Here is a 24,058-nt window from a genome sequence, read left to right as displayed (position 1 = left end):
ATATTAATACCTCCCATGTAGGGAATCATTTAATCTGCACCCATTCTTTCTTTGAGGTAGGTGGGGTGTTAGCGGCATTTTTAAAGAGAAAGCTGAGGCACAGACAGGTCAAGTAACTTGCTCAAGGTTACGTGTGTAGGAAGTGGTGGAGTCAGATTTGAAAGCAGACGGGCTGGCACCAGAGCCCGATCACTACGCTGCGCTGCTCTCAGGCTTTCTGACTCTTTATACTGCTTCCAAGGTAAACATCAGATAATGATCACAGGCTAAGGAAGCACACTGGGTTGTCCAGACACAGTCTGGATTTCAAAGGCATAGTTTCATATGTATCTACTTGTGATGTTTTAGGGCTTTTACATATTTGAAATGTTTCCTGAGGCTTTAAATAATTTTAAAAAATACTTTTGGGAGGATGAAGAATGACAGCCGAATAGTACAATTTTGGTAGTGTCTACATGACCAGATGTCCTCTATTTTAACTAAGTTTATTGGGGAGACACTGGTTAATAAGATCATACAGATTTCAGATATACAATTCTCTAAGTCATTTGTATATTGCATGTGTGACCACCACCCAAAATCAAATCTCCTTCCATCACCACATATTTGACCCCCTTTACCCTTTACTACCCCTCCCTCTTTTAATTATTTTAATAAATAACTAGAGGCCAGGTGCATGAAAATTCATGCACTCGGGGGGAGGGATCCCTCAGCCTGGCCTGTGCCTTCTCACAGTCCGGGACCCCTCGGGAGATGTCCACCTGTCAGCTTAAGCCCATTCTTTGGGGGGTCTGGGGTGGGGGGGGGGGGTTGAGCCTAAACTGGCAGTCAGACATCCCTCTGGTAGTCCGGGAGTCCTCGGGGGATGTCCCATGGGGAGCGGGCCTAAGCCCCAGTTGGACATCCTTAGTGCTGCAGAGGAGGCGGGAGAAGCTCATTAGTGTTGCCGAGGAGACGGAAGAGGTTCCCGTCACTGCCGCTGCACTCGCAGGCAACCCTCAGCCCGGCTTGTGTCTGAATGGAGCTCCCCCTGTGGGAGCTCACTGACCACCATGGGGCAGCTCCTGCATTGAGCATCTCCCCCCTGATGGTCAGTGTGCATCATAGCGACCAGTCGTTCCCAGTCGTTTTGCTGTTAGGGTCAGTTTGCACATTACCCTTTTATTATATAGGATGGGATGGGCTTGAAAAACAGTTGGTTAAAGGGCTACTTATTTAAATACTGTAGATGCTCCCTTATATTTTGACTAAATCCTCCAAGACAGAGCTGTACTTGATTTATCTTTTGTATGCTCAGTGCCCAACACTGTTTCAACTCTTAAATAGATGTGTATGTTCTTTATTGCTCACATTTGTTGCAATACATTCAATATGCATTCAACAAGATTTTTTTAAGGACTCAGAGAATGCAGAAGTTGACATGAAGTGATTTAAGAGAAAAATGACAGGTTATATAAGCTTGACCTAGAAGGATATTTTCAAAAATAAAATATTGGAGCTTTAAAAAATACTGACTAGAAACTTTTGACTATTCTTGACAGCTATCTAAGGGGATCAACTATACTGAAGATAGGCCCAAAGCAGCATGACTTAAGAGTGTTCAAACCGCAAATATAAAAACTCCAACCCAACTTAAAAATGAAGCACATAATGCAGTTTACCTGATAGCCCCGGACAAGGGTAGTCTGTAATTCTTTTAAAATATATTGCAGGTAGTGCACACCCAGATCTTCTATTATTTTTGCAAGAGTGCTGCGTGCAATGTCTCTGATTTCTTGTGCTCTATTCTTGAGGAGGGCACACACTTTTAGCAAAATACTAGAAAATGAGAAATTGAAAAATGACTAATCAAAAAAACAGAACAAAAAACACACCAAAAAACCCCAGAAGCAAATAAAAATATAAACATCCTTTTCTTTCTTCATTGCCCATAACCCAGATTTCCCACTTAGGATTGTCAAGCACAGCAAATTGTGACAGTACTTCTCTTCTTCCTGATAAAAGACTTTCAAGTTAGGAAGAAAGAGGCAATCTGTGATTTTCACGGAACTATTGCAATTGTCACACAACATACCTTGGGAGGTTAGTTTCCATAACTTCTGGTGGAAGGGACTGCATTAGTTTAACCATGGCAAAAGCTAAAGGAACGCGAACCACTTCTTCATCATTCACAACCTTGGACTTTATGAGCTTGTGTTCTTCTTCCCGTTTAGTCTGTAAGAAAATTTTAGGTTAAACTAAAATGAAGATAAATAGATCAGGGACCCACTAACACTACAATCTTTCATTTGAAAGAGAAGCTTTTTTGATATAACTGATGTCCATTTCTAAGTGTAATGCCTTAGAAAACAAACTAAATTATGCACTTTGAGAATAAACCTTTAGAAATTGTAAAAACAATAGCAATGCAATGTTTTTCAAAGGAGCAACCAGAAAAAAATAAAGCCAAGTTTACACTACAGTGGGTTAAGACTGCTATGAAATATACAAAAATCCTATAAAATATGTATCAATTGGGACTTTCAAGTGTTTGAGTGACATTGTTGGTTCATAAGAAATATAGTGTCTCAAATAAAGCTATTTACTAAGATATAAAATGACCAAGTTAATATTCTACACCAGGGGTTGGCAAAAGTTTTTCTTTAGGGGGCTAGAGAATAAGTATTTTTGGTTTGATCTCTGTGGAAACCACTCAACTCAGCTGTGGTAATGCAAAAGCAGAATCAGACCATATGTAAATCAACAAGTTTAACTGTGTTCCAACAAAACTTTAGCTACAAAAATAGGCCACTAGATTCAGCCTATGGCCACAGTTTGCCAATCCATGTTTTATACTGAGTAGGAAGGGCTATGGCATCATGAGAATCCACTGCTAAAAGTTATCCCTGTTAACCATGGGGAAGATAATTTTGAACAGCAGGTAAGTAGCCAAGAAAGAAAAAAGGGAAACAGACAGTAATTTTTAATAACCTGTTTTAGAAATGGGAGTCATCTTACTATCTACTTCAGAGATAGAAAAGCATATTATCTACCAAGTGAAATCATAATGCAGAAGGAACATTACTGCCTAGCTGCAGCAGGAGATGAACCCGAAGATGACTAGAGGAGAAAGAAAGTGAACTTTGAAATGTTGAGATAAAAGAAAATCCAAACGCTGACATCAATCAATAATAGTTAAGAGCCTCTCGCTGACAGGGCCCCACAAACACCCCGCTTCACACAGACCTGTGGGCCCCAAGCAGAATAATTACCGTAGATGCCAGGCATTTATGGAGCCTGGGTAGGATATCCCCTGTTATGGCTCCTTGGATATTCTTAATTGTTCTCTCCAATTCTTCCTTATTCCGGGGAAGGGAAGAGAAGGACTTGGTGACACACTCGGTTTCCTTGGCTGGTGTTTCCTCACCATCAGCTGGGTCGGGGTTTCCTGCTTCTTCGTTGCCATCTGACAGACTCTTACATCTCCTTTCCATCTCTTCTTCATCCATTGGCTCTAATTCCATGGCTTCAGGCTCTGGCAACTCAGTCGCTTCTGTTGTGTCCATATCTAGTAAACAGCAAAGGCATCTTAAATCAAATAAGGAAACAACACAGTTGTGTTAAAGTAGTCTTTTCTACCAACATCAATAAAAAGCATCTAGTCACTAACTATGGGCAGGCAAGATAAGTGCTGAAGAAGTCACAGTAAATGAGAGGGTTTTGGGATTATGGTTTTGTTTTGCTTTTTTCTCACAGTTTAGAGTCTAATGAGGAATAGAGACAAGTATACTGACAATTACGGTTCTGTTTATTAAAGAAAATCAGGCAGCACACCATTGTGGGCTGAGTCCAGCCGTGGCTCTGCTAACCAGCCATGTGACCACAGTCAGTTACCTTAAGCCTAGTGGGCTCTGGGTTCTTCACCAGTAAAATGCAGACAGCACCTTGCACGGCTATTGTGAGGAGTAAATGAGATGAAGGCTATAATGCGCCTAAAATGTATTTCTGATACTTCACTGACTTTCAAAACATGTTAATTATTAGTCTTTGTTTTGTTTACTGGTTGTGTGGCTTTGGGAAAGTTACTTTACATTTTTTAATCTTAATTTTTCTTATAAAAAATACTGGGTAACTAATAATTACAGTGCCTGTAAGGTTCTTATGAGGACAAATGATATTATGTCTATAAAATCCCAGTTCATAGTAGGTGCTCAAAAAATGCTTTAAACTTCAGACATATCTAAGAAGAGCTAGTTAAGCAAATTAAGTATTTAAAATTTCTAATGTTTCTACATATGCAAAATGCAGATGCAGCTGGCTAAACATACTGTTAAAGGGCTTTAATACATTAATTGTTTAAAACACATATAGTTCCCACACATTCAAACCAGTCCTTTCTATTCATTAGTGTGGTTCTAGAATGACTTTACCGTGAATCAAAGAATTAGAAAATTTTGAGGAAGAATATAGAGGAATGCAAACTGAGGGCTAGAATAGTTCAACATCTTTAGCCAAAAACAATTAGGACAGATACCGTGGCCTACTTGAGTGTTCATTCTTTTCCTTATTATTCTGTGCTGGCTAGAATCTAGACTGATATTCGACATGAGCAGTCGTAGTAGATACCCTTGCCTCATTCTAGTTTTAAAGCAAAGACTTTTAATCCGTTATTATTGACTATGATGTTGTATTAGCTTTTAAAAGACATCTTTTAATAGGCTAACTCAATTTCTATTTATTTCTTGCTTGATATTAGCTTTTATCATACATAGATATTGAATTTAATCAATATTTCCCTTGTGTATATTTAGATGATCAATATTTTTTGTATGCTAATATGTTAAATTCCATTAACCAGTTATAGCAATTTCATGACTTAGTGGGGGCGTCCTCTTTTTCAATCACCTGAAACAGCTGGTGTTAAGGTTGAAATTATCCATTTCTTGAATGTTTGTAGATCTTGCCTATACAACAGTCTGAGGCTGGCATTTTCATCATGAGGTTTTTAACTACAGACTTAATGTCTTTAGTGGTTAGGTTTTCTATTTCTACTAAAGTTAGTTTTTGTATTTTATTGTTTTTAGATTTTGTCCGTTTCAGCCAAGTACTCAAATTTATAAGTACCGAGATCATAATAATATTTTACCTTTTCATTTCATTGAGACCTTTTAAAGTTCCCAATATTGTTAATTATGCCTTCTATTTCCACTGATCAACTTTGCCAGAGGCTTGTCCATTTATAATCTTGTCAAATATCTACTTTTAGTGTTCCTTACTGTATCTACTTAATATTTCATTAACTGTTGCTCTTTCCTTTGCATTCATTGCTTATTGCTCTTTCCAAATGTGATGGCAATAATACTGGATTTCCATGTCTACAGCTCGGATTTTTCACCTATATCACTTAGACTGGCCTTCCCTATTATTACATAAGTTTTTACAAGTATACTCAAAGTACTCATTTTAACTTCCGCCTGACACACTGCTACAAGAGTAAAAACAAAGAATAAGTTGAATTTCCTCTGGGTAAATCTTTAATTAATTATTATAAAGTATCCAAAAATGCAATGGCAATATAGTTTAAGAAAGTTTTAAAAACTTACTTTCTTCATTCTGAATTTTTCTCATTTGTTCTTCAAGAGTTTTGTGGTCAAAGTGAAATGCTTCTAATACTATTACTAGCAAGCTGTTAAAAAAAGGTAGACAGAAATATTTATTTGCTTAATAATATCATTTGATGATTAAAAAGGAGAGGCAATTTAAACATATATAAACATTAGAATTACTTTTACCGGTTTCAGGTATTTTTGACTTTAACAAACATGAGCATAACCTCATTAATATAATGTAGAAGTAAAATTAGATTATAGAAAAATGATTTCAGTAAATAATCCAAAATTTACATTTAACAAAAATAAGAAGTTTGACTGTACCTGACCCCCAATTTTTGATTGATCTGTCCTGTCTGTAAGACATGAATGAAATGTTTCAAGTAATATAAATATGCTGACCAAGACAGATGTCTGCAAATAGCTCCAATAATCTCTGTGGCAGCAATGGTTATATTTTCATGCTGTAAAACAAATTGAGAGCATCAACATAGAGCAAGCATTTGCAAATAAAATATAGAGCTAATGTGGTACATTAATAAGCGTAGACAATAGATGATTAACAGTTATAGAAAAGACAGAATACTCAAACTATACTCCATTCTCACCCCCTAAGAAAAGATGCTGTCAATTCATCTTCCTTTAATTGAAAAACATTAATACATTTTAGACTCTTTCCATTTAGACCTCCCTGATAGGTTCAACCCTACAGACTGTGAATATGTAAAACTTGACAAATGTCAAAGTTAATTATATATTGCACTGCTCAACATTCAAAAGTACATTGGTCAGTGTTGCTCAGTGGTTGAGTGTCAATCTATGAACCACGGGGCCACGGTTTGATTCTGGGGGCACATGCCGGGGTTGTGGGCTCAATCCCCAGGAGGGGCCGTGCAGGATGCAGCCAAACAATGATTCTCTCTCATCTTTGATGTTTCTATCTCTCTCTCCCTCTACCTTCCTCTCTGAAATCAATAAAATATTTTTAAAAAGTATACTCCCTTTAAGAGTAAAGTCACAGGTTAAAAATAAGACTATAAAAAGATATACCATGCTAACGCCAACTAAACCTAAATATAATTTATTTTTCCCATCTATATCTCTTTCTTATTTTATTGCCATCAAACTCCAAGTTGATTGTATTTACTGGCTCTTTAAACTGGAATTTAAAGGAGTGTTCTTTTATTTACTTAGGCAATTCTTTAAAAATTTTTTAATACCCTGAAACAATAGAGCAAATCTATCCTTTTATAAGACCATGTAATCAATCCAGTATAAATTCAAGTCACAAATCCTTATATTGCTGAAATTAGACTTGAATTTCTGGGTACTATCTTTCATTAATTTATTTAATCAGTAAATACTTATCAAGTCCTTATAACGTGCCAGGCACTGTTCTATGCACTATGAACATAATGGTGAAGACAGTCCTAAGTTCAAATACTAGTTCTGAAACTGTGTGTCACTGAGAAAGTTACCTAACCTCATTTATTCTCAGTTTACTGTTCTGTAAAATAGTGATAACAGTGTCTACCACACAGGGTTGAGTTGTGGTGAGGAAGAAGTAATATTATGTATTCGAGTACTTATAATAGTGCCTGTATCTGGTGTAGTGCTAAAGAAAAAGTAGCTATTATTTTATTTCATCTCTTATGAGCCACTTGGGAAGACAACTACTCAGCTGATCTTAGTAATATGATCATTGCTAACAGGGGAAATATTCTGTGCTTGGCCTTTTGTGAGCTAATAGCAGCAAAAATAAAACTACAGTCATAATTTACAGGGCATTTACTATGTGCCATGCACAATTCTAAGGCTTTAAAACTCTTCTAACCTTCTAATTATGGTGACAACATCAATATGGATGCCACAAAATTTAGATGCCATTCCCCCATCTACATTTTGGAAAGTGTGTCATGGTAGAGATTTACCAGCTTCTAGATTTAATGCCTTACCTTGAGCATTTTCTCATCAAAAATTGGACTCATGGCATAAGGCATGATGTAATTTTGAAGAGATTTAGAAGATAGCACAATCTTGCCTTCCGTTAGTTGTTTTGCTAGTTTCTTCAAGGCTCTTGCTCTCCTATGGATCTGAGTTAGATAAAATATGAATTAGTTACTGAATAATCTCACCTACAGCCAACTCCATTTCAGTATCATGTTCCTTTGCCATGGAAAGATTAAGGAGTACAATACAGTCCTTGTTACATGAGCAAACACCTGTGCCTTGACTTGCTTCCGGAGACATAATCCATAGCACTTGTTTAACAATGGATCCAAAGGCGAGTAAGCTTCTTTAAAAATGACAAAGGTAACACTGTTAATGTAGTTTGTGATACCACCAAGGAAGTCAGACTCCAGAAAATGATCATCTCCTACACAAATTTGATTGATATCATGAAGACCAAGAATGAGACATTCACAACTTTTTGGAAAATTAACATGTATCTTTTAAAAAGAGACAGACCTGTGAACTGCTTATTTTATAGGCAGGGGAAAAAAACAGAAATGTTTTCTACCTGAATGTGCTTCATATTCTCAAAGAAGTCCATTTCCGGGTCATGGCAATCAGTAAGCTGTACCAAATCTTTAAATTCTGGTTGATGGGGAAAGGTTTGAATTAAACAGGAAAGCAGTGTGGTATAATCCTGTTGAACACTCTGAAAATACCAAGTTGAGAAAAAATTTTTTATTAGAATTTGCTTCCTAGATAATACAAAAAAAAACACCTCCCACACACAAAAAAAATCAATTTTTTTTTAAAAAAGTAAAACATTCTCATTATAAAAACAAGCTACATCAAAAGGGATTGCTCTGTTCCATTCCCCCTCCTAAATGTTTGGTAAGTATTACATAATCAAGTATTTTAATTAAATGTACTAGGCCTGACTGCTTTTTCTAAGTAGTTAAGTAGAGAAAAACAGAAACATAACAAACTTAAGAGAAAAAGTAACAACTACAAACCCCAATACCTCTGTCTGGCTCCTCAATCCTTTCCTCAGTTTCTCCAGGAGTGAACGATGAATGATTTCTCTATATTCCTTCTCCGTGGCGTTCAAGGCAGCTAGCTTTTTGATGATGCTCATCAAGCACATGCTGGCGTTATCACTTAAAGACATGTCTCCTAACTGGACACAGGAAAACACCCAAATAATTCTATGCACTAATATAATATGGAATGTAGCTCTCCGCAGCTTATAGATTGGTTGTGACATTACAGTGTCCCGGCTAATTTGCATATTCCTCTATTATTATATTAGATCTTAGTCTTTTTTTTTTTTCTTTTTTTTTTTTTATTTTATTGATTTTTTTACAGAGAGGAAGGGAGAGAGATAGTTAGAAACATCGATGAGAGAGAAACATCGATCAGCTGCCTCCTGCACATCTCCTACTGGGGATGTGCCCGCAACCCAAGTACATGCCCTTGACCGGAATCGAACCCGGGACCCTTCAGTCCGCAGGCCGACGCTCTATCCACTGAGCCAAACCGGTTTTGGTAGATCTTAGTTTTTCAAATCATGAGAATAACAATATGGTCTTTGCCAAACAAAATATTCCACAACTTAAAGAAATTTTATACTAAAAAACCCTTGTCCTCCTCAAAACACAAATTAAGAAATTAGGTCATGTAGTTGTATTATCAAAACAATAAAAAATAATTGGCAAAGTTTTGCTATAAAAACCTACCTCCAGATTATAGAAGCAATTATGCATAACTGGAATTAGGTAGTTAATGTCCACGGTTTGCATCTCTTTAATATGAGAGGTGATGGTCTGGAATGCTGAGAAGCGAGCATCAAAGTTGATATCATCAAGATGTCTTTGATCAAAGGCGTTAAGCTGTGAGAAATGCCATTAGAACCATGTAAGTGAAGATATATAAAACTTAAGTAAACAAAAATGATATAACACTTTTGAAGCAAAAGAGAAATAAAGTTTTTCTTTCTTACCTTGACAACATCAGTTATATATTTTAACCTGCTCTCAAAATCAGAAAGAGTCTAAAAGGAATGAAAAGAGTACATTAGTGAATAAAACTTTAACTTTTCTGCCCACTACCCCTCGGTTCCCTGCTCTCACTCACAAAGGTGATTCAGGTGGAAATGAGTATCACAGACCTGGAAAATTGTACAAAGCAGCTGTCTCGACTGCTTGTTCTTAATCACCGAGAAGAGTTTTGCGAGGGGCTTGAGGAAGTTTGTGGGCTCCAGACAGTGTTTTAACAGGTTCTGCACTGTCACCAGAATATCGATTTCCGTATCCTTAGGAAGAAATAGGAAGAGAAATTACATTTCAATAATTTATAAAACTGGTCAACTTGACTTTCATATATTATAGCACACAAAATAAATAATTATGAATAAGAAGTAAAACTCATCATTGGAAAAGCTGTTCCACAGTCTTTTAAAAGTTCTTAGCATTTTAACATAAAACCCACAGTAATGTCCATTAACAGTTTCTTCCTTTAATTCTAATAGAAAATATGCATGGTCTTCAAACAACTTTTCTCCTACTGTCAAGTCAAAAAGAGCCAAGAAACATGAGCTTGGTGAAGAATTTACGCCTCTGGTTATGCCCAGATCTGTGGCCTTTTAAACAGAATTACTATATAGTAGATGCCCAGTATAACTACTAAGGCCTGGCAAATGAGTTTGAGCCACAGGGAGGCTCTTTTAATCAGACTGAATTGGGGTTTGAAAATCATATGAGAAACTCTTAGCTATGTCTGAATATTAAAACAGTCTGACTTTTCGTTCAGTTTTGCCACTGTGATCCGTATTTGAGATTACACAATGCACTTCTTGGGTTCCAGATTTGTAATTGATCAAAGTCAGGAAAAACAAAATCCTGAAATGGATGAGAAGCTAAGCAAAGGAAAAAAGGGGCTGACACTTATATTGTTACAGTAGATGATGTCTTCCCATTCCCAAAATTCTGTCCCAACTTTTCTCTTCTATTTTCAAGTTTATAATTCTGTATAAATCTTTTCATAAATGCTTGCAGGCAAATACATCACAGACTCTAACCAATAAAATTACTGTTTGCAAATAACCCTAATCAAGCACCACTTCGAAGGCAAAGTCACGTCCTGTGTATATACCTGAGGAATATTGCCACGGTGGAGGAAGGGAAGCAGTAGTGTAATGAGGAGAGAACTCTGTTCTTTGTCTTTCATAAACTTGCTGATCCTAGAGAAGGAAAATAACTCATAGGTAAGAAAAACAAACAAGTTAAGCGTATTTCTCTAAGGAGCTAAAACTTTTTGTAGAAAACATCAGTGACAAAAGTCACAGATGACTAAGTATGTGTGCCTGTATACAAAGTCTAACTCGGTTCTCAGCAGTGCCCACTCTTCTCTCCACCTTCAGGCTCCCGGCTACTATTCTATTTCTTTTGTAATGTCTGATTGTTTAGGTGGGTTAAAGTAAATTCCAATGCTACAATCTGGCCATTAGTAATTTCATATTTTACAAGGAAATAACATTTTTAAGTGCCAAGACTTGTTTAAGACTATAAAAAGTAGTTCATTTAACTCCCACCATAGCTCTACAATGTGGGACTTATTAGCTCCACTTTCTCCAGAGGACCAAGACTCAGAGAAGTTGATGTCATCCAGCTGGGAAGTGACAGAGCAGGCCCTCCAAACACTGGTCTTTCTGGTGCCTGATCTATCATCTTCCCACTACCACAGAGCCTGTGCTAAAATTTAACCAGTGCATTCAGTGTGGTTTCCACTCTACATAATTTAGAAATACAACAGCATAAATGAAACGTTTAGAAGAAGTTCCTGAAAGATTCTAACGTACAACTTTTTGATGTTGGTGAAAGTATCAAAGAATAAATAAAGTTTCAACAACTGAGTCCTAAAACAATTAAAACTTAAGATAGAATCATGTTTTGTACTCAGGTTTACCAACCTTGCTCTTTATATAAATCATAACTATATACTACTAGGTCTATTGCCAAAGAGAATCTTTAAAAACCCTTTCGAGATCTTAACTCTTAAAAAAACAAACTATTCTTTTAAATTAATTATTTTTATCAATCAAAGTAAAAACAAAATAAAAACTATATGATTATGCCCTGGCCCATGTGGCTCAGTTGGTTGGGCATTGTCCCATGCACTAAGGTTGCCAATTTGATTCCCAGTCAAGGCACATGCCTGGGTTACTGCTCCATCCCAGGTAGGGGGCGTACAGGAGCAGCTGATTGATGTGTTGCTCTCATATGGATGTTTTTCTCTCCCTCCCCCTTCCTCGCTCTCTAAAAATCAGTAAAAATATTTTAAGAAACAAAAACACTGTATGATCTCATGTTACTAAAACTTTAACTGAACAAAACATGCAAAGGTGAAACAAGCAAATCTATTAGTCTACTTTAGAATTTTGAAGTCTGTTCTCTTTTATGTTTAAATGAAGGCAGATGGCATAAAAGGTTTAAAATGAATACTCCAGCAGAGAAACAGAATTCTACACTAACTTAAAAATAAAGGGCCTTCAAAAATACTGAAAATCTTTTTAGCTTATCATCACATTTAAACAACTGAAAACTAGATATAATTTTAAAAAATTAAGACCATGGACGGTGAAGTGATCTTTTAAGAATATGTATCACTTACTTGGAAAGAATGCCCAGTTCCTTACTGACTTGTGCCCTGTTCTTTTTCTTTTTCACCTTTTCTGTACTTATTGTGGTTTTGCTGAGATACTGGAGAATTGCAGATACATGAGGTAGAATTAATCGTCCTCCTATTGTGATAGACTCTGAAATAAATGGTGACAAATATTTTGATTTTAATTAACTACTCTCTTATAGGATAACTGTACAGTACCTTCATAATGACAGACAAGGGAAGCACTCAATTACTATGCAAGTTTAATAAATTTCAACTCTAAAAATTAAATAACTTTCTTCTTAGACATAATGGCTGAATGAAAAGTTGATACGAGAACCTTAAGCCATTTTTGTTAGTGGTGAAAGAACTGTTAGCACAATATGGTAGGAACAATTCAGAGACATGACAGTGAAAATCATTTGATCATTTTCCAGAAGATAGTTGTGCTTTCTGGAGCGTGAGTAACCTGAATTTCTACCACTGCAAAGAAAACTCAGTTTATGTAAATTGGTATCCATTTCTAAAGAAAAGAAAAGTCAAATTCTACTGACTTTTTCCTTTCTGAGGGAACGAACGCTACCTCAAAGGTCTAAGAATCATTTGCCTGGTGCAGCACACATACCGTCTGCACTTTCTGTGTACACGCATCCAGTCACGGGCAAGCTCGAGACTGTTTCTGTGGGCTCAAAATCAGGAAGGGTGAGAAGGTCGTCAACTATGTCCATCACAATACTGGCTGTGGCTTCAGAGAGATTCTTTGCTGAGAGAATCGCAAAAACATTGACCAGGATGTCACATTCTGGGTGCCCTGGTTTCTGTTTAGCCAGAAAAGGGAAGTATCTGCAGGAAAAAAAATACTGAAATAGTCATCTTATTTCTCAATGCTTATTTGTAAAAATATCTTCTACATGAATTTTCATAGTCAGTTTAACAAATATGTGTTATATGAATCTTAATAAGATACTCAAAAGGTAAATTACTTTAAGGTCTAAAATTCGATGGATAATAATGTTAGGCACTTCACCAACATCATTACAAAGGCACTTTATGCACATTTCTCATCTAATTATCATAACATCTCTGTGAGGTAGTATCATTATCTCTATATTATAGATGAAGAAACAGACTTGTCCAAAGCCTTGGAGCTAATAAGTGGTAGAGCTGAGATTAGAACCATGAATTTCCAGAGTCTAAACAAATGTATTGTTGACTGGCTATTTTTCAATGATAAGCCTTGCTGTGTCAGGATATGCACTGTTCAGAGATTAGGGCCATCTGTCGGGGGAGGTGGATGAGTCCATCCCCAATACTGAACAACTCTCAGACGATGAGAGCATCCTGGGCCATGAAACACACCAGCTTGGGTGGAGGGCACAGAGGCATTCCAGCCAAGGGCAAATCATTTTACAGTCAGACACGCAATCCTTACTACTAGTAGGAAGGTCAATCATCACTGGGAAAAAGACCCCAGGCACTTTCATATACTTAGCACTGACACACTGATAGAAAAGTTCTAAAAGATTATATTCATACATCTTTGTCCAATAGATACTCGGCACAGTATAGACAGGCACCAAGAAGGGGCTTTACATATTTTTAATGAGGTAGGTACTGTTATTATTTCCATTTTACTGGTGGCAAACTGAGGCTCAGGAAAGCCAGCTTTGCCAAAAAACATACAGTGGTGCTAGAACCTGAAGCTGGATTTGTGTGGCTTCAGCGACGACTCTTACCACTATGTTGTAGGTTATCTTAAGATGTTTTTAAACAGAAAAGGTGAGAGAACTGCTTTCAATTGCAAGGTCCTAGCGAGAGCCCATCAGATCCGATGCCACTTCTAAGTGTGCCTCTTGAACAACAGAACTGAAGCCCACATGGGTATGCTCTATGCTTGAGTGTACGGCTCAGCCAGCAACTTTAAGCACTTCATCACATGCAATGAATAATGACTAACTGTGGATTAAGATGGGTAGATACAATAAATACAAAATGGTCTCTGCCTTCAAGGAGCATTAGGCAGGTAAGCTCTGAAGACAGAAGAGTGTAATAAAGACAGTATGTCGCCCTAGCTGGTTTGGCTCAGTGGATAGAGCATCGGCCTACAGACCAAAGGGTCTCGGGTTTGATTCTGGTCAAGGGCATATGCCCAGGGGTTGCTGGCTCAATCCCCAGAAGAGGGGCGTGCAGGAGGCAGCCAATCAATGATTGTCTCTCATCATTAATGTTTCTCTCCCCCTCTCCCTTCCTCTCTGAAATCAATTAAAAAAAATAAAAAAAAGACAGTATGTAGTCACAGGGTCTTCCAGGAGAGAAAAGAGCTCAGGGGAGGAAAAGACTAAATCATTCAGGGGTCATGGTGGTCAGAACCAGAGCAGCTATTAAGAGAGTGGCCAAGAACAGTTCCAATTTATGGCTTAATAGTTTGTAGCATCTCTTCACCCTCAGGAATGTTTTAGTGCCGGAAGCCGGTCCATCCTTGCTGCTTGACACAGTCGCTGCAGGATAGAAACATCTGCACAGCATATGTTTCAAGGGACCTGGCGTATATAGCATACTGTTCTTAATATGTTTGCTCCCCTTAGCGCTGTGTGTTTTAACCAAGGTCACCTCTCCGAGAAAGGTTGATTCCCCAGGTAGGGATTTTTCCCTGAAGTTAGGGAGGGGATGAAACTCCTTAACTAAGTGCCAGGCGGGTAGTTAATCACTTTAACTACAAACAATCATGCTTAAGCTACATAATCTTTACTCCCTGGAATGGAGATAAGAAACGCCCTAACCTTTGGAATAGAGATTGACAGGATTAAAATCAACTGGTATAAATATGGATGTAACAAGACAATAAACAGCAGAACCTCTCTGGAGATCCAGACCAGAACTTGGCTGGAGATCCTGGCTGGAGATCCTGGCTAGGCTGCTGATCAACTGAACACTGTCTCCGTGTCCTTCCTTCTTCGCCGACTCCGTCTACACCTTTGGGGACCCCTGGACCCGCTGGGGTTGGACCCCGGCATTTTAGTTTGTACAATAGACTCTATGATCACTCTACTTTTATTTTTTTTTTATTTTATATATTTTTACTGATTTCAGAGAGGAAGGGAAAGGGAGAGAGATAGAAACATCAATGATGAGAGATAATTGTTGATCGGCTGCCTCCTGCACTCCCCCTTCTGGGGACTGAGCCTGCAACCCAGGCATGTGCCCTGACTGGGAATTGAACCAGGGACCCTTCAGTCCGCAGGCTGACAATCTATCCACTAAGCCAGTGATCGGCAAACTGCGGCTCTTTGGCCCCTTGAGTGTGGCCACGAAGTTTCAATCGCACTGTATGTGCACACCGGTACGTAGTATTTTGTGGAAGAACCACACTCAAGGGGCCGCAGTTTGCCGACCACTGCACTAAGCCAAACCAACTAGGGCTGATCACTCTACTAAAAAAAATAAAAATTTTAGTTGATTTCAGAGAGGGAGGGAGAGAGAGATACAACTATCAATGATGAGAGAGAATTATTGACTGGCTGCCTCCTGCAAAACCCCCACTAGGGATGGAGCCCACAACCTGAGCATGTGCCCTGACTGGGAATCGAACTGTGATCTCCTGGTTCACAGGTCGATGCTCAACCACTGAGCCATGCCAGCTGGGCTATGATCACTCTAATTAGTAAGCAAGTTTTTGTTGTCCTGAATGCACCCAATTTCTAAGATAATTTAACCTTAGCTGTAAGCAATGTCTGACTGACACTATGAAACTGGAGCCATATTTCAAAATAAAAATTTTATTGAAGAGTAACATTACCATCAAGTGGTTCTGAAACACTCACTCTACGCACAACTGCACAGGCATATCTATTGCTGTGGAGGATTCAAGAGAAGTCCACCCTTCTAAAGATTTCTACCAGGTAAGTGTGAAATAGAAAAGAAAAATAAAGTTCTGCCACTCACCTCCTCTATAACTATGTAGCTTCTATTTTTACTCCAAACAAAAATGAGAGAGAAAATGCAGAAGACAATGAGTGGCATCCAGTGATGCAGATCTATACCTTGTGAAGGACCCAACTAACATAAAACTGAGTCACTATCATGGAAGTCCTTTGTGGCTCCTTTGCGTAAAAATTACACAAACATAAAACATTTCTCCAGTGTGCCTATGGAATGCTGCTTGCAAATATCCAGTGATAAAACAAGATATGAAAGTGCATCCTCATTGGGAAATAAATGAGCCCTTCCTACCAGTAAAAATGTAACTGGGTTTCCTGAGGAGGAAATCAAGGTCTTCTTCAGTGTGTTTTTGAAGACTACTTAATGACTCAGGGACATGTTCATGACATAGTGATACATGCAAAATCAGCTCACCCAAACCTCCACATGGAACAGTAAAATCAACAGCTTCTCATATGTCCATCTAGACATTTTCTATTTCATCTTCTATTTGCATACATGCATAAGCATTTTCTTGAATTATACTATAACTAGAGGCCCAGTGCATGAAATTCATGCACTAGGGGTGGGGGTAGGGGGTGTCCCTCAGCCTGGCATGCACCCTCTCCCATCTGGACCCCTCAGGGGATGTCCGACTGCCGGTTTAGGCCCGATCTCACTAAACCGGCAGTCAGACATCCCTCTCACAATCTGGGACTGCTGGCTCCCAACTGCTCGCCTGCCTGCCTGATTGCCCCTAACCACTTCTGCCAGCCTGATTGCCCCCTAACCACTCCCCTGCCAGCCCAATCGCCCAAAACTGCCCTCTCCTGCTGGCCCGGTCGCCCCCTAACTGCCCTCCCCTGCAGGGCTGCTCCCCCAATTGCCCTCCCTCCCTTGCAGGCCTGGTCACCCCCAACTGCCCTCCCTCCCCTGCAGGCCTAGTCGCCCCCAACAGCCCTCACCTGCCAGCCCGGTCACCCCCAACTGCCCTACCCTGCCAGCCTGGTTGCCCCCAACTGCCCTCCTCTGCAGGCCTGATCCCAACTGCCATCCCCTGCTGGCCTAGTCGCCCCCAACTGCCCTCCCCTGCCAGCCTGGTCCCCCCCAACTGCCCTCCCCTGCTGGCCTGGTTGCCCCCAACTGCCCTCCCCTGATCGTCATCTTGTGTCCACATGGGGGAGGCCATCTTGTGTGAGGGCATGACAGTCAATTTGCATATTCTTTATTATATAGGATATTGTTCAGCAACTATGTTTTCTTTAAATTATGTATTTTAAGATACAACTGCCTTATTCTCTTTAACTGCACTTACAATAGTTCACTGCATGGAAAGACCATAAGTCATATTAGTGCCCTTGGCTAAATTACCTGCTCTTTTTAAAAGGGGGAGAGGGGAGGCTATACCTTGCATTTCTGCTCCAGATACTAATTAGTTTCAGCAGAGGAGTAGGAGAATACTGACTCTCAGTTCCAAGCCTGCTGATCTAGGAACAAAATAAAAACAGAATACAAAATAATAACATATACAGAATTTAGAAAAAACAAAACTAAAAAGCAGAACAGACATGGAAACGGCACCAAAGGATAAAAGAGTGAAGGCAGAGATTAACAGTTAAAGGACAGAATGGGGAAAATGTAAGGTAATCCAAGTAACACCTACACAAGAAAAATGGCAAAGATGGTGCATGGAAATGCTAGATTACTGAAAGGAACCAGGGAGCTTAAGTTCAACTGGTCAGAGATGACAGAGCTCAAACAGCTAGAAATCTGCTAAAATCGAGGCTCTCCTATAGTCTTCTTAGCAATAAGTAACCTTAACTGTCACCAAGTGGTTATAATCAGAGAAATCACACAAGGAAACGTGTGACAAAAATATCTGTGTATTTCCCCTCAACATCCAGAGACACATCATGTGAGGTGCTACAAGTTATATATTGTGTAAGGGACACAATCATATTCAAATTAGCCTTAAGAATAACTGCCATGGCATTGCAGGAACTAGCTCTTGAGCTTCAGGTGGTAGTGGAGGCAAAGAAAGAGTTCTGAAACTTCCAGAAATAAAAGACCAGGACAGGCATTCTTTCATGTCTGAGTGTAGACTCTGCTAGTGCAGTAACAACAAAGGAAGAAGCAAGGGTATCCAGGCAGAATGTACATCAAGGTTTACCTGGGGCCAAACTGCACCATGAAATACAGCATCAATTTCTTCTGTACCAAACTGATAGGACTCCCAATCCAAAAAGATATCAGTTACCATTTTGATTCCAAGACGTCTTAAATTTTTCAGGGGGTTGATAAACCTCAGCTGTATCTGTAAAGCAAAGATCTTCTATTAAAAAAATACATACATCATTTTAATTATTGACTTCTCAGAGAGGCGCTCTAGCTCAGACAACTAAGAATCAAACTGGAAATCTTATTAAGTCTATTGACTTTGGCTCTGATTCACACAGAAATGTCAATTGTGCAAGTCATGTTGGTTTTCTCATTGGACAAGATGGGGAAGCAAAGACCTAAAAAATCAAATGGTGAGATGTGCTCTATTATCACTACCCAGTAAAATCACAATGGAGCATACCCTGAGGGGCAAAAATCACAACTGGAACAGCTGTTTTGTGTTCTACAGTGTTGCACTTCTGTACTCAAATAATTGTCTCAAATAAAATCCTGATTTCTTTGTATAAACAGATACTCTCAACAAAACAAAGCTTTATTTATTTATTTTTTTGCATCACAAAGCCTTAGATTAGGGAAAAATATATTAAACCTTCATTCCAAATGAAAGTCACATTCCTCTGTGTGTGTGTGTGTGTGTGTGTATTTTTTTTTCTTTTTTTTTTACCTTGGTTAAAATTAGGAGTTTTAAATTATTCTTGTTAAACTCAGTCTAGGGAACTAGCTAAAGATTTTATGCTCTCTCTATACAGTGAAATACTTTGTGGTGACTGATAAGGCAAGGGAAGATCTCGAAATATGTAATTCAAAGAAAAACGTAATTTGTAAGAAAACAAGATGTGTCTCTTTAGAGGCACCAAAGCTGAAGTGGGTGGATGTCTGAATTAACAGCACCTTCTTTTGTGACAGACGCTGCTTCTTTGTGGGGCATCTCCTTCTCTATGGAATTAGAGAAATCACAAATATGAAGGCATTTGGTTCTGGCTCAGAGTGGAACAATTTACTGAGTCCCACTGTTGGGTCCAATGGCATGACAGCCATAGTCCTGACCTCAGCTTAAAATCTTACTGAAGGCCCTGGCCAGTGTGGGTCAGCTGGCTAGAGCTTCATCCTGTACAGTGAAAGGTCTCGGATTCAATTCCAGGTCAGGGCACATACCCGGGTTGCAGGTTCGTTCAATCCCCAGTCGAGGTGCTTATACGAGACAACCAATTGATGTTTCTGTCTCTCTCTCTCTCCCTCCTTCCCTCTCTCTCTTTATAGTCAATAAACACATCCTTGGCTAGGGATTTAAAAGTATATATATATATATACATAAAATCTTAATGAAGGAAAATTTATTAAATTATGTGAGACTGAAAATGCCAAAGATATCTGAGAGGGGAGGAATTATAAATTTGAGAAGGGTAAAGCTTCATGGAAGAGGCAGACTTTCCAATGGATTTTAAAGGATGAAGATGTCTAGGCTAGGCAGAGAGAGAGAGAAAAAGGCCTCAGAGAGATTTCTCCTGAGCACAGAATTTGTAAAATCCAAAAACATGGGCCCTAGCCAGTTTGGCTCAGTGGATAGAGAGCCGGCCTGTAGACTGAAGGGTCCTGGGTTCGATTCCAGTTCAGGGCACATGCCTGGGTTGTGGACTCAATCCCCAGTGTGGGTTGTGCAGGAGGCAGCCAGTCAATGATTCTCTCTATCATTGATGTTTCCATCTCTCTCTCTCTTCCTCTCCCTTCCTCTCTGAAATCAATAAAAATATATATTAAAACAAAACAAAACAAAATAAAAACACATGGGTTAAGACTCAACCCCTAAATATTTTTCCACTTGATAAATATACTGTGGACTCTGGATCTATAAGTGGCAACTTATTTTTACATATGACTTTAATTACCTACAGAAAAATCTAAAAACCACCCTGAAATTTCTCAAGACAACACAAATGCTCTAATAAATGAATATCAAATCTTATGGCCAAAATCTTATGAAAAAATTAAAAGGGAAGTTATTTCTCATGAAGACCTAATATTCTGATCAACAGAGGTATTTGAATCGGGAAGTGCACATTTTCAATTCAAGTGAATATGTACAAGGACACCATTAATTTGCTGTGCAAGTCTGAGGAATCATGATATTTCACATACCCAGCAAGCTTCTACCATGTACTTTTGTTTAATTATCTCCTTATACAAGTCACAAAGACAGGAAATGACAGGCAAGGATAAGGTGACACAGTTACAAGTCATTCTGTTCTGCTTCAATTCTACTGGCAAAAATTATCAGCTGTATCATGTTTGGTGAAAGATAAAAACTACTACTGATATTTGAAAAAAACCCACATGGTATCATGATCCCTTGGAGCAAATGAGAAACTAATCTTTGCAAACAGGGCATCAAATCAGACCCCCTCCACCTTTCCCCCAACCGCACTACCAAGCCCCCTCTCGTGGGGTAGGACCTGTGTGTTCCATTCACTTCTGCAACTATAGCACCAGCTGCCCAATCTGCTCACAAACTGTTGGATAAACTGGAGGAAAATCCTGCAAGCCAGCAATTATGGACTTTAGTTTCTAGAGGAATAACCAACAGGCCTGAGTTTATGTATGTTTCCAAGTTACTCCACTGTTTAAATGTAAAGAAAAACAAAGCCAAACCAAAGCTACCCTCACAATATACATCTGAGTACCAGTCAATACCTCAGAGGATCTGAAAGATCCAAAAGTAAATGTGTAATGTAGTTCAAACACACAAGGGTAGAACTTTAACTTATTTAAGCAATACTACTGTGCAATAATCCATTATAGCACCTCAAAGAATTCTTTGGATTTGTCCAAGAATTTTTTAAAAAAATAAGAGAAATGCCTACCTGTCAAGAAGCTTAGCAACTCACTGACTAATGAACTGTGAAATTGCACAAATGATCCTCTGAGTTACTGATTGTTGACACAGGAGCAAGGCTGTATTACTGATTGACTTCTACCTTAACCAAAAAGGCGGAAGACTTACAGAGGGTTTATAAAACCTTTAACCAGCCCTAGTTGGCATGCTCAGTGATTAGAGAGTTGGACCGTGCTCCAAAGGGTCATGGGTTCGATTCGTACCTGGGTGGCAGCTTCGATCCCCAGCCCCGACTGGGGCATGTGTGGGAGGCAACCAATTGATGTGTCTCTCTCATATTGATGTTTCTCTCTCCGCTCTTCCCTCTATCCCTTCCACTCTTTCTAAAATTCAATGAAAAAAATATCCTAGGGTGAGGATTAACAAAAAAACCTTTAACCATTCAGGATTTAATGTATCCATGTAGAGATAAAGTCACTGTCACTCGCTATAAGGCATAAAAGAGACCTTTTACATAATGCTTCCTATCATCCTCATAACATAAAGAATTTTCCAAAATCTCTCTTTTCTTTAATTCTCACCCGAGATAGGTTATTTTATTGAGTGTAGAGAGGGAGGGAGAGAGAAACATCGATGTGAGAAATGTTGATCAGCTGCCTCCCATAGGTGCCCTGACCAGGGATTGAACCTGCTCTGACCCTATGGTGCATGGGTCGTGCTCCAACCAACTGAGCCACACCAGCCAGGGCTCCGAGCCCTCTTCTCAGCTTCCACTCTTGGCCCCCGCACAGTCTATTTTCCACAAAGGAATAAAAGTGATATTTTTAAAACATCCAACTGAGCTTATCATCCCCCCTACTACAAACCTCTCAGGGGTTTCCCAGTACACTTGGAAGTAAAGCCAATGCCTTGGCACAGCCCATGAGGCCCTACCTGCCTCTTGAGCTCATTACACGATTCTTCCTGCTCCTTGTGCTCTAGCCACCTTGTCCTTCTGCCCTGTTCTCAGAAAGGGCCGAGGCTGTTCTACCTCAGGGACTTTAGGCTACAAATCATAATCTCTGCTACAAAGGTTCTTCCCATGGACTAATAGGTGCAAACTCAAATATTACCTCCTGCGTGAGGATCCTGACCATCCTAGTTAAAGCAGCACCCATCTACCCCCACTTTGGTCACTCCCTACCACATTCTCTTATTTTAAATTCTTCACAACTTCATGTCTCTCCTCAACATGTTCATGCTTCCTCTAGTTTTGTGAATATTTGGAGTATGTTCCTAATAGCTGTCTTAAGTCTTATCTAATTCTACCATCTCTGTCATTTCTGGGTGTGCTTCTATTGACTAGTTTTTGTCCTCATCATGCATAAAATTGTCCTCCTCCTTGGGATGCCTGGTAAAACTTGCCTGAATGTCAGACACTGTGAATTTTATTGTTTTTTTAAATCATTTGAATGTCTTTGAGTTTTGTTCTGGGATGCAGTTCATTTACTTGGGAAAAGTGTGGTCTTTTTCAGCTTTATAAGGTGGCACCAAAGCATCCTAAATCCCAGGGCTAATCTGGGTACGCTCCTGAGGCAATCCCCTGCCTTCTTGATGCTCTTCTTGATGCTCCAGGTACCAGGAGGTTTCTGCTCTAGATATTGGACTCCCAGCCAATGTTAGTTGGAGGACTGTCTGCCTGTTCCTTTCTGGTGATTTTCCCATTCCAGTCAAATGGAGCAACAGGGATCAGATTTAGCCTACCCTCTCTGACACGAGACAATTTACCAGAATATATGAAACAATAATTTTCAGACACTGGACAGCACGCAGCAGATGACAGTAAGCCCAAATAGAGAAGTAACAGATGAGGTGAGCCCTACACATTCCCCATCATTCCGCCTGGAGAGTGTCAGGCATCAGTGTGAGAAGGCAAAGTCCAGTCATCTTTCCAAGATGAGAAGACAGAGCCATGGGGTTTGAGGGGGTGGGCCAAGACAGCTAAAATTCACGGGGAAGAGGGTACTAGACAGGAGAGAGCTCCACAAAGAATGACATTTAGAGATCTATGAATGGGTCTCATTTTATTTTCCTCTCACTTTTCTCCCCACGGTACTGAGTCCTTACCTTTCTAATTCCCCACCTAGAACATTGCCTGGTAGACAGCACAGATGAAATAAGTATTTACTGAACAAGGAAAGGGACAAATGCTTTGTTCACTCTCCATCCCCAGTGCTTAGATCAGTGCCACACACAGAGTAGGGCTCAATTAATATTTGCTGAAGTAATGACTGAAAAAAAAAAGAGGAAAATAAAACAGTGACTACCAAAATGAAAGGTGCATTCTGGATCTTGGTAATCAGAGAATATTATTTCATTACCAAAGCAGATTTATATCTATGCACAGCCCCCAAAAGCAGCATAAATTTTGGCTGTCATTTTTCAGTAATCATGGCCATATTTGAGAGGCAGTTCACCAGGCAACTCCATAAAACAAATGAAACTTTAGCCAAATTAGGAGAAAACCAAGATGGCGGCATAGGTAAACACCAGAAATTGCTGCCTTGCACAACAAATTCAAAAATACAACTAAAAGACAAAAAGGACATCATCCAGAACCACAGGAAGGCTGGCTGAGTGGAAATTCTACAACTAGAAGGAAAGAGAAAAGCACACTGAAACTCAGAGGAGGTGCGGAAGTGCAGAGGTATGGAGGCGCACGCAGCAAGGGCTGGCAACTGAGGACACGGCTGTCTTTTTGAATCGGGAGGGAGTCTCAAGACCCCGACTGCTCTGAACTCCAGTTCCGGGTGAGTCTCTGGGGACCTAGACTCATACGGGGAGAAACAGGACTGTCTGGCACTGGGCAGAACTTGGAACTCGAGGGCAGCTTTCTCTCAAAGGTGCTTGCAGCTACTGGGACACTGAGACTGAGACGCGGGGCCCC

The 24,058-nt window shown here is 39.4% G+C and overlaps 1 protein-coding gene across 12 annotated transcripts in view; it reads right to left on the bottom strand.

Moving 5' to 3' along the window:
* The window catches only part of UTP20 (UTP20 small subunit processome component), an 88,953-nt gene that overhangs the window by 17,976 nt on the left and 46,919 nt on the right, over positions 1-24,058 (bottom strand). For all 12 annotated transcript variants that reach the window (XR_004965897.1, XR_004965898.1, XM_036298257.1 and 9 more), the window contains 16 exons: positions 18,292-18,435; positions 17,529-17,608; positions 12,829-13,046; positions 12,210-12,354; positions 10,692-10,779; positions 9,709-9,852; positions 9,541-9,591; positions 9,278-9,430; positions 8,563-8,718; positions 8,110-8,250; positions 7,544-7,681; positions 5,913-6,052; positions 5,583-5,665; positions 3,252-3,547; positions 2,075-2,214; positions 1,662-1,818 (listed from right to left, as the gene is read on the bottom strand). Coding sequence is in view for 10 of the 12 variants with exons in the window: in XM_036298257.1 (XP_036154150.1) it covers positions 1,662-1,818; positions 2,075-2,214; positions 3,252-3,547; positions 5,583-5,665; positions 5,913-6,052; positions 7,544-7,681; positions 8,110-8,250; positions 8,563-8,718; positions 9,278-9,430; positions 9,541-9,591; positions 9,709-9,852; positions 10,692-10,779; positions 12,210-12,354; positions 12,829-13,046; positions 17,529-17,608; positions 18,292-18,435 (2,274 nt within the window). In the remaining 2 variants the exon portion in view is untranslated. The remainder of the gene's footprint in view (positions 1-1,661; positions 1,819-2,074; positions 2,215-3,251; positions 3,548-5,582; positions 5,666-5,912; positions 6,053-7,543; positions 7,682-8,109; positions 8,251-8,562; positions 8,719-9,277; positions 9,431-9,540; positions 9,592-9,708; positions 9,853-10,691; positions 10,780-12,209; positions 12,355-12,828; positions 13,047-17,528; positions 17,609-18,291; positions 18,436-24,058) is intronic.

Source organism: Myotis myotis, unplaced genomic scaffold (genome assembly GCF_014108235.1).
Source record: "Myotis myotis isolate mMyoMyo1 unplaced genomic scaffold, mMyoMyo1.p scaffold_m19_p_3, whole genome shotgun sequence".
In the NCBI taxonomy this organism is placed as follows: domain Eukaryota; kingdom Metazoa; phylum Chordata; class Mammalia; order Chiroptera; family Vespertilionidae; genus Myotis; species Myotis myotis.
Note: the sequence above shows the minus strand (reverse complement) of the source record. Positions and strands in the feature narration are given on the sequence as shown.